The 13,669-nt window shown below is 36.7% G+C and overlaps 1 protein-coding gene across 1 annotated transcript; it reads right to left on the bottom strand.

Annotated features, from left to right (window-relative positions):
- Nucleotides 1-230: 230 nt before the first annotated feature.
- LOC132061845 (probable glutamate carboxypeptidase AMP1) lies at nt 231-12,670 on the bottom strand. Its single transcript, XM_059454509.1, has 10 exons — nt 11,674-12,670; nt 7,792-8,034; nt 7,182-7,334; nt 7,019-7,087; nt 6,021-6,108; nt 5,829-5,912; nt 5,461-5,549; nt 4,637-4,753; nt 3,864-3,998; nt 231-776 (listed from the first exon to the last, which is right to left on the bottom strand). The coding sequence occupies exons 1-10, from the start codon at nt 12,625-12,627 to the stop codon at nt 594-596; spliced, it is 2,115 nt and encodes a 704-aa protein (XP_059310492.1). The 5' UTR covers nt 12,628-12,670; the 3' UTR covers nt 231-593.
- Nucleotides 12,671-13,669: the final 999 nt, after the last annotated feature.

Genomic DNA, 13,669 nt, shown 5'->3' with positions numbered 1-13,669 from the left:
GGTTATGTAAAACTGCTTAACAGCAGTTGGGGAATTTTTTTATTTTTTTTTTAAAAAGAAATTTGGTCTTCCAACAAATCCCAGGCAACATTATTTTCAATCTTTTTTATAAATTACAAACACCTAGATGAAGAATTCACATAAACACGACAAGAGACGATGAAATGTCAACAAAGATGTGGAATTGACAAAACACCCATTTCAGAATATGCAATCAGAAACAGAAAAAGCATCAAACTTTGGCCAAAACTAGAAAGAACCATATGAAAAATTCACAGAAACTTTACAGGAAAAATCTAATGCTAATTTAGTTTGCCTAATATCGAATTGTATCAATCATAGTAGTACTAAAGATCCAAAAGTGTCCCAACTCCAGGGAGTGGAAAAAGAAAGAATCCTTTAACTTTAATTGCAAATTAGTAAAAGGTGAAAAGACTATGTACAAGTGTGTGAGCGTGCTGTTTATGCTTTCTAGGCAACTCGGTGCACAAAGCATACCGCGTTAGCAGGGTCCGGGGAAGGGTCGCACCCCAAGGGTGTGATGTAGATAGCCTACCCTAATGCAAGAATTAGTGGCTGCTTCCAAAATTCTTTCAGGTAAGTTCACCTTTAAGAGCATGAGCAGCACTTTGAATGGCCCTTGCAACTCTCCAAATCTCATGCTGAATTGCTGCATTGTGCTCTCCACTTTTCAGGCCTGAGGATCTTGAAATTGCATTGGCTATTCCAGGAAAGAATTCTAACTCACTTTCACCATCGTTACGAGGGCCATAAACCTGCATCCCAAAACTCAAATTTCTTAGTGTTAAGTTACCTAATCCCATATAGTGAACCAAGATTGACCTACGACACTACTAAAAAATCACTATTTCCCACTGAAAAATGTTTAGGCTATTCCCACTGACTGTCAGTGGGAAAAACCTAAATAGTAGTATTTTCACATGGAAAAGTTAGGATTCCATGGCGTTTCAATGGGAACCTGTTTTCCACCATGCGTTTTCCCAGTGTTTTGGTTCGGGGGGAATGAGGTAGGAAAATCATATTTTATATCACAAATTTCCCACTAAATGTCGGTGGAAAACCCTCTATTTCTAGTAGTGCGAATAAAACGTTTTTGTAGGATTTATTTCGATGAGTTTGGTACATAATTTCTTAATGCTAATGGTTTGAATGTGAACCAGTAGAATAGTTTGTGCGATGTCAAATTAATCTTGAAATAAGATACAGTATTGATTTACAAACATCCAAATTATACGAAATATCTTTCATTAGAGGAAACATATCAAAGTTTACGGACATACCAAAAAGGAAAAAAGATCATGGCGGATCAGTCATATTTCTTACTAGAGTTATGGAGAAAGATAATGCTGAAGCAGCAAACAAAGTCAGTAAATGGACAGGGACACATTACATCTTTACCCTTTTGGGAGCTGTCTCAAGTCATTCCTACCGGGGCCCTGTGCCATCTTCCTAGCCATTCAGTTCTTAAATTCGGTTTTATCAAACTTCGGTTCGGTTCTTCAGTTTTCGGTTATGGAAAAGTGTGCACCGTACACCGCACCGAATTAGTTCGGTTCAGTTTTTTTCAAGTTCGGTTCGGTTTAATTCGGTTTTCTAAAACGGTTTTTTCGATTTTTCAAGAATGGTTCACGATGACACTTGACAGTGGACTTTTGATTCAAATTCGGATGCAAAGGCACCAGAGAACCACTCAGTGCAAAGTACAAAAGAACCAGATAATCATTCACAATTCCCTAATACACAATGCAAAGAGAAAGTAAAGCATGTAAATTGATACACAACTCTGTCAACTACAGGCCATGTTCACTCTTATAATTCGAAGCAAATGTTACAAGACATAACACCCCAAAATTTAAATGACTTGGAGAAGGCAAAAAATCCATTTTCCCAATCGTCCCAAAGAACAACAGATTCAAGAACTAAACAAAGTTCAGATCTTTTTCTTACTAGCTGGACTGCAGCAGCAAACATATATAAAACGAGCACGATTGAGTATGGGGAATTATAGATAGCGGCTATGAACGTTGAAATAGAAAATTAGGAATTACTTACCCTCTGTTTGGATGGTTGTTTCCCGTGGTTCATTAATGTACAGTATGGTATGGTACAGTATTGTATTGTACTGTATTAATGAGCACAATGTTTGAATAGGCTGTATCGTTTGTTGTGGTTTAATAACATTTGTATTGTTTGGTTTGACTGTATGGTACTGTATAATAACTTGTAAGTTTACTAAAATACCCTTAACTCTTAATTAGAAATTAGTTTATATATATTAATAAAACTCAAGTAAATAATAAAATAGGAACTTTAAAAAATAAGTAGGTAGTGAGTGGGGGTGGTGGAGAGGTAGGTGGGATGAGGGTGGGGGTAGTGGTGGTGAGGGTAGTGGGTGGTTGTGGGATGAGGATGGGGGTAGTGGGTGGTAGGGTGGGGTTGGGTGGTGGTGAGGGGTAGTGGGTGGTGGAGGGGTGGGTGGGGTGACATAGGTGGTTGTGGGATAAGCGTGGGGGTGGGTGGTAGGGTGGGGGTGAGTGGTAGGGTGGGGGTGGGGTGGATGGTGGAGGGTGGGAGTGGGGGTGAGTGGTAGGGTGGGGTGGATGATGGAGGGTGGGGTATAAAGGGGAAATGAAATATGTAACCACGGAAAAACCACCAAATCCGTGGTTACAAAAATTGGGACTTTTCATGGTTATATAACCATGGAATGAACCATGGGTTTACAACACCATACCACATAATTTTAAGAACAATGGAAACAAACATGGTTTCATACAAAACCATACATTAATGAACCATGGGAAACCACCATCCAAACAGGGGGTTAGGGTAAACTATTAGGAATTTAGGATGGGCTTTGGTTGGATCGGAAATATTTTGGGCATAAGTCCAGTAGAACGGCTGAATATTATATTTTTTAACCTATGTAATAAAAGTTCGGTTAAACCGAAAAAACGAAGAATCGGAACCCCGAAACCGACCGAACCGAATACCGAACTTTTAGAAAAAATAGAACCAAAACTGAAGAACCGAATTAATTCGGTTCGGTTCTGCTTTTCAATTTTCGGTATTTATGCCCAGCCCTACTTTGTGCTGGCTGTAAATCATCTTAAATGTATCATTTCAAAATTCATGAAATCCTGAAATACTAGGTACTAAGATTTGATATTTTTTCTCTTTTGCAGGAATTAGTTTCATTAATCATTATCTTAATAGATTTTCTCAGTCAAGGCTAATGGTTGTGGAGACTAGAAAAGCCCTTGTGCATCCAACTCAACTATACATAATGTGCTCTTCTACGTATCCATTTAGTTAATTTCTCTTAGCAAAGGCGGTATTAGGATGTATTTGGCTTTCTTAAGCTATTACTCCCTCCGATTCAAAAAAAGTGTCCACTTAGCTTTTATTTTTTAGTTCTCCACTTACCAAATAAAGAAAAAATTGACCTTATTTTTCATATTTGCCCTTATTAAGTGTTAAGTGACGCAATCCCAATACCTATTTAATTAGGGGCATTTTAGTCAAATTACCTATGGCTAAGTGGACACTCTTTTTGAACCGGAGGGAGTAATTTACAACAGTCGAAATTGTTAGGATGTATTTGGTACTTCTTCCATTGGGCTGTAAAGCTCTAGAACTATCATGGTTTCATGGAGCGGAGTGAACCTGTGTCCATTTGGGGTACGGTCAGTTCACCTGGAGGATCGCCCTCCCAATTCGAAGTTTTTTTCTGATTTCCACACATATCCAAGGGCAAGATGGGAGGAGATCCGAATCACATAAATGGAACCCAATGATGAATCTTGAAATCTCAACTATACCAATAGGGAGAAAAAGCTTACCATATGCTTAAACCATGGTCTTCCCTGAAGCCCTTCTGCATCCAAAAATCCCCTCTCAGCAAACATGAGCCGGTCGTTTAACATTCGTCGCTTCAGTGCTGCATGCTCGTCCGTCGCTTCATCCTCTTTCAGTTTCTAAGTTTACGAATACAAACAGAGTTGCAGAGGCAATATGAATTCATCAGCATAAGAGTACTAATTAAAGAAAATATCCTAAAATAAGAAGCGAGCAAACATAAATATAGTTGAAAATTTTTATATATGTCCCATCTCACACATAAAATAAAAGCACGACTAGTGGGAAAAAGGTGGCAGTCCTTGGCCCTTGTCCCTTATTTTTACTAAAATCACCCACTGAATCTTTGGTTTTAGGAAAACATGCCGAACTTATCTCATGTTACATAACTTATGCTACCAGCAAGCTTGTTTCTCCTTTTTTTTTTTTTTCTTTTTTTTTCCTTCAGTTCTTATTCTGGGGATTATCTCTTTCGTGTTTCCTCTCTATGTTCCACAAATCACAACTGTTAATGTAAGCTTTGTAAGTACAGAACACCATGTATAAGGGAGATAGGGAATTGGGTTCCAAGGAGAACTCCAATAACTATCTCGTTATACGGTATTTGTGCAGATTATAAGTACAATTGAGAGGAAAAAGTAGCAGTAAAGGTAACCTTCTCTCTTTTCATTCCACAAATTTTCTCCATCACTTCCCAATGCTCAGTATCTACTTTGCAAGAAAGAGACTTTCAACATACTAAAATTGTGCAACAAACCTTTGCTTCTTCTAGAATTTGTTTAGCTGCAGCAGCAAGTTGTTGAGTGGCAGCAGTAATAGGACGCAATGAGATGCTGCTTCCTTCCAACAAGTCACTCAGCATACGGGTATAGTCCTGTAAAATGGTGTTCATTGAAAACAAGACCACAGCAGATACGTTCTTCGACCTTCGTGACTACAGAAGAGGATGTAGATTATGATCTTCAATAAAGCAAAGCATTAATATGGCTGTGTTCAAAGGAATTCACCTCTTGATCTTCATAAATCTTGGCTTTTTTAGAGTCAATCACATACTCCCTCCGTCCCAATTTATGTGATATAGTTTGACTAGGCACGGAGTTTAAGAAAGAAAGGAAGACTTTTGAAACTTGTGGTCTAAAACAAGCCATTGATATTTGTGTGGCTCAAAATAATTTCATTAAGGATAAAAGGGGAAGTTTTAAGTTAAATTATTTCTAAATATAAAAATGTATCATTCTTTTTGGGACAGACTAAAAAGGAAAGTGTATCACATAAATTGGACAGAGGGAGAAGTATAAAGAAATTTGTGTTTTGCTTCTTCTATAAGGAATTAATAAATGCATTCAAGTGAGACCAATCTCAAGGGCCAACCATAAAAAGGATGTCGTGACCGTATTAGCACAATATAGCATATGACAGATGCATACAAAAGGTATTCAACGTATGCACTTTATGCCGTGGAAATAAATGCTTCTTCAATGAACAATCACTCCAGCAATTCATCTTAATGCTAGGTCAGAGGTATTAACAATAGCTTTGTGCTTCCAAAAGTGAAACCCTCAAAATTTAAACTTTCTATACCTGTAGCTCAGCAGCATATGAGAGATAGTTAAAAGGTAAAATCGGATCATCAGCCAGGCGAAGTGCAAGTAGTCCCCAAACTCCTGCCACTGTGAGGGAAGGGAGGAGAAACAAAGAAAAGGCTGTCATTTCCATAGCATGACGTCAAAAGCCAAAGATCAAAACTAAAACCCTAAGAGTTTGTATTAATGTAATCAAACGTATGCTATTTTAGACCCTAAAAGTTTGTATTAATGTAATCAAACGTATGCTATTTTAGATGTTAAGAATCACCTTTAAATTATATAGATGCGTCTAACATCTATACAAAGTCAGTAGCTTTGAATAAGCTGCAGAAACATCTAAAGCTACAGAAGATAAGTAACTACCTGCCACATGCCGCTGAAAGAATGGATCCCCAAAGTTTACCATCCAGTCGTAGGAATCAAATGCTGTGTGATATACTGGAAAATCTGCAAGAGAATGATGAAATCATAAAGAATATATTGGGCACAATGTACCTAGGATGCACTGAACTCCCATGGTTTGGATAACTTTAGCTAAGAATGGAAGCATTGTACCTTTGCCATAGTACAGATCAACAGAAGGAACCCCTGCATGGTGCAAAAATGGGGAAAAGTCTGAATCTACCGCAGTAAGCCGTTGAATCTGCAAATGCAAAGACCATCATACTTGCATACAGCTCAGAAGAGTACAGTAGAGCAGATACCAGAGAAGGACAACAAATCATGGAAGCAAATGGATGCAAGGGTATCCATCATTTATCCGTGCCAGAAACCAAGGGAGAAACAGAATTTTAGCTACATTTGGAACTGGTTACAGAGGGGATCTTGTTATTGAAGATAGGTACCATAACTTTTAGTCTCCTATAAAAGGATTTCTAAAGAAGATAAAGAACTCTTTCCAAATGCAAAGAGTTGCAATGAGCGGCACTTGGGCAACCAAATTTCCGCAATAAAACTGGTGAAAAACGGGTAGAATGTGGATTAAATGATTTTAAAAAGTTAACAGAAAAATGGTTGTTCACCATCCCGGCAACAACGCTGATTTTGGTTGTGTTGAATTCTTCAACAAACAAGAATCACAATTTCATTACTTCTGTAATTAATTTCCTTGTCCTTATGCCGAGGGTCTACCTGAAACATCCTCTCTACCTCCCAAGGTAGGGGTAAGGTCTGTGTACACTCTACCCTCCCCAAACCCCACTTTGTGGGATTTCATTGGGTGTGTCGTAATGTCGTTATTGTTGTTGTAACATACAGTCATATATTCATAAAATTCTTCATCCAAAACATCCCTTTAGATATAGGTAATCTTGACCCTTTTTTTTATAAAATTCTAATCGATCGGGAAGTATCTTTTTAGTTCTATTTTTATGGTAAACCGAATTATCTTTTTCAACATAATCTCAGTATTCAGTATTCATATTTGATAGATAAGACAACATGAAGAATTCTTATGAAACGCAGTGTAGCACTGAACTATACGCTACACCTATAATTTGCTTGATGAAAGATTGTGTGAAGAAATAAAGAAAAAGAGACCATAAGAAACTTACTTTGATACCTCTATTAGCAGCTGTCCATCTTTCATAAAGAGTCGTGCCATCTGTGTCTGGGTCATTAACCTTATCCAGCAAATCAAATACAATTAGCTAAAACATCATATAAAAAGGCATCATTGTCTAAAACTTCCACTAACTAATAGCTCAGTAGGCTTACCTTCTTGGTGATCTCGGTAAGCAGATCGTCAAACTGAGGCGTCGTCCTGGGAAAAAACCCAGGGCCTTGAACTGCACAATCCACATTTAGGTAGGCCACAGATTTAGATCCAAGGTTAACAAGATTCTGCTCAACCCACTCAGTTGATCCAATCTGAATCCATGAAAAGAAAACAAGATGAGTGCAAAACAAAAGTTTAGATCATTAGAATAACCCTGGTAGCTTTTAGGAAGCAGTCTAATATTACATTAGCCAGAATCAGGTTTCATAATATCTGTGATGGGCTATTCTGCACTGTGTCTCTGTCATATAGCGCACGCCCGTGCCATAAAAACATGCATAGAGGCTTATAGACTATAGCCACCCAAATACTTTATGGCCAATCGTACTGTTTCATCATTGAACCAGATTTAGAGTGTCGTTTCCACAGAAAATTCTTGTTCACTAGCAGAACATAAGCCTATTCCATTGAATTAGCATATATAGTTCCTAAAAGGAGGTTAAACAAGTTGAACAGAATAATCTTGCAGTCAATTCTAGATACTGCACCTGATCCTACCATCAGACAGCAGAACATGCTGGTGACTTCTGGAGATAGAACATTACCTACCATCCCAAACTCTTCTGCATCCCAACTGCAGAGAATGATTGTTCTTCGAGGATTCCAACCCAAACGCATGAGAAGAGCATATCTACGAGCAATGTCAAGCAGGGCCGCGGTTCCACTATTGGGGTCAACTGCTCCATAAGTCCATGCATCTCTATGGTTTCCAAGAAGTACAAAACGATCAGGCTCTTCTGATCCCTTTATGACAGCAAAAACATTATGAACTGTTGCCATCTTTCTCTCTCCCTGGAATCAGAAATAATGCAGAAACACTTTAATAAATGTCTGAGCTGACCTACTTTTGAGCTCTCCGTATGTTCATCATCTTGTTGGGTAACTTTAGTCGTTAAACACTTCTACGAAAAAGAAATAGTAAAATACTTTATAATGCAGAGGTTCTCTTCTTTTTTGACCTCCCCCCCCCCCAAAAAAAAACCAAAACCTTTCCTTTTTGGTTTGCGGGGAGGGGCGTGCGCGATAATGCAGTCCGATGCAGGTTCCATTCAAGGCCAGTCAGTTGGATCTTTGTCATGTACAGAATTAGAAAGACATCAAGAATATAAAAAGGAAATAACAAAATAACAAAAATGCCAGTATGAGAGATGATGTGGGACTGAATATTTTATTTGTCAGAGGATACACAAAGCAAACCAAAGTTGACAAGACTCAATTAAAGCTAATGGTTGCATCAATTCACACACTGTAGTATTAGGTTAGATATCTCGAGAGAATTAGCAGGTGAAAATTGCAAAAGATCTATTTCTTTGATGAAACTGATGAACTGCATATCTCTTCAAAGATGGAATAAAATGACTGAGACCAGCAGATGTTCAATATAGTAAAGTTCCTTTGACCAATATGACTTTCCTATTATGTACTTGACTCGTGCATGGTTGTCTTAGGGGAGCCTAAAGAATGCCTTTTAAAATACCGATCTAAATAACCATTGTGTGATCATGGAGAAATAACTATCAGGAGCAACTTTTTCTTTCTATCAACCAAAGCATATATTTAACCTTTTAAGCACTTCATTACATTCATGGAGATGTTAGAATCTTTGAGAAATCACATACTTCTGAATTTAGCAATAACTATGTTTTGATAACCGTGGTGTCGAGGTCAGCTGGCGCGCACCTCGACTAATTTCACGGGGTACTTGAAACCTACCACCAGTACATATATCGGGTAACTCTGCCCACCGAGGGTTGGACATATGGGAAAAAACCACCTTAGTGTTTTTGCCTCCGCTAGAAATTGAAACTTTTTTTAATGAAGTAATTGTTGTATTGATGGCATAAAGAAGATGTTGAAACAGTACAAAAGAAGTTACGGATGGCTCCTAGATACAAAAACCCACAGAAAGTTCATGAGCCATTTCCCTAAGCGAGCAAAAATATTTGGTTGTTAAGCCAAATACAGAGAGCTAATGAAATCTACAAAAGGGACAACATCATTTACAGGGGCTAAAATACTCCAGCTGAAGAGATTCATTCAGCATTTAGATTACAAAGTAGAGTTACTAGACCCTTGGGTGCAAACGATGCAATAACAATTGTGACTATTCGTACTGATAATGAAAGAAGCAGCAGTGACACAATAGTTAGAGGCAGCTGTAACAAGTAACTCGCTCCTAGCAGAATCTGACGATAAATCACCCGCTTCTTTTGGTAAAAAACAGATCTGCCTTGGCATAATAGGAGATTATTATGACCAAATTTGAACAAAAGCATCTATTAAAGCAAGAATTGCAATCCATGCTATTTACATGAGTAAATCTAGGGGTGGACGTTCAGTTCTTCAAAACTTCAGCTTTGGTTCTTCACTGGTATACGAAGACCGAACCGAAATTAGTTCGGTTCGGTTCATTTTTCTAGTTCAGTTTGGTTCGCCGGGGCTACTTTTAGGCTTAAAGGCATATTTACTTTTGCTCTAAGAAATTGGGTAATTACTATTCTGATTTCTCCATACTATTTTCTTTAAATTTGTTATCTTTTTTGTCTCACTTGTGCATCATAAAACTTCAGTCTACGTCTCTATCTTTGTCGATTCAAGAAAGTTATATATATGAGATTTATATTGGTTCTCATTAGCATGGCTTTCTTTTCTTTTTTCGGAATTAAAATATTTTGTTTGACAAACAGTAACACTTGTAGGTTGCAGAGGATTAGGCCAAAAACATTAAACAACTGGGATGCCTGCATATCAGTTTACTAAAGCTAATTTCTCGAGAAGTGCAAAATCGTATGGATATGATTCTCATTTTGTATCTTGATTAATTGAATAGTTCATTATAGTGATAAAAGGAAACATAGCAAAAACTGAAAGACAATTAATAACCTACAGTATTTTTGTTTGGTCTATTAAAAGAAGAATAAATCATCTCTTTTTATCTAGCTAGTGAACCAAACATTCTATATATTCAGGACAAGGTGAAAATTATCAAGTCCAATTTGTAGATTGTCAATGCCCCAGTAATTTCATACATTATGTTACCTCTCCTCAAGAATAATTCTTGAAGAGCTACTTAGCAGGTATTTTTACTGCTCAACTCAACTTTCATCGTGCTTTTGTAAAAATGGAAGAAGGCAAACTCGAACAGGAAGAATCCCAAAAAAGAAGTTTATAGATATGTTTGCACTGGATAGCATCTGTATGTTAAAATGCCGTCTGCTCTCTTTTTGGCTCCGAACAGTTGTGAATTATTTAAATTTTTTTTTTTTTTCTGCTGCTGCTGTCTTTTTTTCCTTGTTATCACTATGTTTGTAAGATTTTCTATTTTGTAGTATCATAAGCATGCCTTATGATACATCAGCAGAAGCAGACTTGCTTTATTTGCTAATTTTAAGAGCCCGTTTTGAGAACAATTACTACCAGAAGCCCAAGAAGCAACCTAAGGTCTCAACCAAACATTTAGACTGGTTCTAAATCTTGAAAGTCCTCCTAGGAGACAAGACAAAGTTCACAGCACAAGAAAACCAAATAGGGGACGCAAGAGCAGAATTGTTATACATAAATTTATGCTCCGCATGAAGCTAAGCATCGTTAGGCCAACCTATATTCGTAAATATCCAGATTCATCTTTCCATTGAAAGACAGTCCAGATCCTCCAACATCCTTCCCTACCAGCTACCTCCCGATAGATAAACATCACTTTAAGTTGAGATTGAACTATCCAACTCAAACTTACCTACCACCCTACATTCAAGAATGTAACCCAATACCACCTACCCCTACAGTAAAGATGTTTATTATTGTCAAATGTCATTTCATTACTTTACCAAAATAATGCTTAGGCAATATTTGGAAATGTAATCTTCCATCTCTTATGAAGCCTACCCAGCAATCCAAACGAAAATACATTCTTTCTTTACCAAAAGTAGACGTGATAACAAAGAAGTAATCTTTAACCATCATCTACCAAGAACTTCACCAAAATCAACAACATATAGATTTTGGAAACCCAAACACCTAAAAATGGAAATCCTTCCTTTAAATTTTCCTAGAAAATAGAAAAGTTTCTTTTTGGAACTAAAATAACCTATCATTCTAGAAACTCCAAATAATACTCCCTCTATTTCAATTTGTTTGTCTTACTTTTCCTTCTTAGTCTGTTTAAAAAAGACTCCTTTTCTTTTTTGGCAACTTTTTAATTCCAACTTTCTACATGGTATTTTTAAAACCCCAAGATTAAAGGGCAATTTCGGAACACTCTACCCATCTTTAATTTGAGACTACAAGATTCAAAGTAGTCTTTACATTTTTTTTACTCCGTGTCAAGTTAAAATGAGATAAACAAATTGAAATTGAAACAGAAGGAGTGATAGAAGTCATAATCAACATAAGGACAAAATGAAGACATTCAACACAAGAAGAAGGTCAACTAACCTGGTAGGTAAAGTTGAGCATAATGGGACCAGGCCCAACCCTCCCACTAGTACTAAATCTCATACTCTTTCTCCATTCATAAGGCATCTCAGCTCCCCCAAGTGAACCTAATATAGTCTCAGCTGACATCATTGATATAGGCAATGAAGTTATACTAGGAAACCTTTTCATCACCAAAGGATCATCTATTCTCAACTTCTCACCATTCTCAACCCCACCCCAACCAGGACTTAATGGATCCCCTAAACCATTCATCACTGTCCCTCTTTCAACCCCACCACCAAACTCCCTTTCACTATCAGTAAACATCAATACTGCAGTGACACCACGCTCTGCAGCCTTCTCAACAACTTCATTTCTTGACAAACCACCATCTCTCCTTACTATCCCAATACATCCCTTAACCTTCACACCATGCACACCAAGTACATCATAGTCTTTTTCCCTACCATAATTCAAGAAAACAGGCTTACCATACACTGACCCTGATGGTGAATATGCATGATAAGGCATAACAACACCATTTAAACCTGGTTCAGACAACTTTAAAGCATGCACTGAACTGTTAGCAGAGTGGAGAGTAACTGAAGAGAATAAAGGATATGAGAGTAGAACAGTGTAGTTAGTTGCATGTGTTTGAAGGTTTAAAGATTGGAAATGAGACTTAACGTAAAGAGCAGTGTCAAGCGAAGGTTGTGTGCCAGCAAGATGAGGGTGAATAGTGAGGTGGCGTAGGTAGTTGGATAGGGTGTAGTTAGTGGCAGAAAAAAGGAAAGTGTTGAAGTAGAAAATGGAAGTTTTATTATGATGTATGGGTGTGGAGTAATGGTGTAGAGTTGTAAAGAAAGCAAGAATGAAGAAGAGAATAATGAAGAGGAAACTCAAGGTGTGTTTTGAGATGCACAACATTTTGTGGGTGGAAACATAGAGGCTAGTAGAACATGGTTGAGGCATTTCTTGTCTGTTTTCAAATGAAAGAGAGAGAGAGATCGAAATGGTACTCTAAAGAGCAGAGCTGGCACTGGGTTTTATACAGCAGAAAGTTGTTCAGTTACTATTTGAATATTGAAGTCATTTGTGTTTTCTTGGGTTTGGGGGTGACTCTCAAGGGGTTGTAACTTATGAGAACATATTCGCTCCGTTCCTAAGAGCCAAACTTTATAATTTTGACGTAAATTTTGATATATATTTTTTGAATTTGTGAAAATAAAATTTATTTATTTAGAAATTATATAAAAAATATTATAAATTATAATAATTTATAATTTAAAAAATATAAAAAAATATGATAAAGAACTATCTCGTAGACTCCCAAATAATAATAAATTCATAAATATTGAAACGGAAACGGAAGGTGTAATAAGTTCCATATATTGAGTGGGGTTCACTGCTCTTTCTTTTGCTTTTTTAGTTGAAACGATGAGAACCTAAAAGCTCGAATCCTTTGACACCCCACCAAATTCGTCAAAGCAAATTTTTACTGCACCATAAAAAGAATATTAAGTACTCCCTCTCCCTCTGTCTCAAAAAAAATTATTCTCTTTTTATTTTTAATCTATTTCAAAAAAATTATTCTTTTTTATATTTAGAAATAATTTAACTTTATGAGATGATTTACAGCCACATAAATATCTAAGGCTTATTTTGGACTATAGATTTCAAAAAATTTCTTTTATTTCTTAAATTTTGTGTCAAATCAAAGAGGATAACCTTTTTGGGACGGAGGGAATAATACTCCCAATTTATGTGATATTTTTTTTTTAGTCTGTTAAAGAAATGATACATTTTAATATTTAAAAATAATTTAACTTGAAATTTCTCCCTTTTATCTTTAATGAGATGATTTACAGCCACATAAATATTTATGACTTGTTTAAAACCACAAATTTCAATTCTTTCTTTCTTAAACTCAGTACCTAATCAAATTTTATCACATAAATTGAGACTGAGGGACTAGAAGATTTTAAGTTCAAATCTCAACCTGAAAATGATTAAT

This window comes from Lycium ferocissimum, chromosome 7, assembly GCF_029784015.1.
Source record: "Lycium ferocissimum isolate CSIRO_LF1 chromosome 7, AGI_CSIRO_Lferr_CH_V1, whole genome shotgun sequence".
In the NCBI taxonomy this organism is placed as follows: domain Eukaryota; kingdom Viridiplantae; phylum Streptophyta; class Magnoliopsida; order Solanales; family Solanaceae; genus Lycium; species Lycium ferocissimum.
This window is presented reverse-complemented; position numbering and strand designations above follow the sequence as displayed.

What these genes read in the sequence shown, in the direction of transcription:
- LOC132061845 (XM_059454509.1), bottom strand. Translation starts at nt 12,627, where the DNA reads ATGCCTCAACCATGTTCTACTAGCCTCTATGTTTCCACCCACAAAATG. An exon ending in ATGCAGAAGAGTTTGGGATG is followed by an intron (nt 7,335 to 7,791) that starts GTAGGTAATGTT and finishes TCATGGATTCAG; the next exon opens with ATTGGATCAACTGAGTGGGT. An exon ending in GACCATGGTTTAAGCATATG is followed by an intron (nt 777 to 3,863) that starts GTAAGCTTTTTC and finishes TTTGGGATGCAG; the next exon opens with GTTTATGGCCCTCGTAACGA.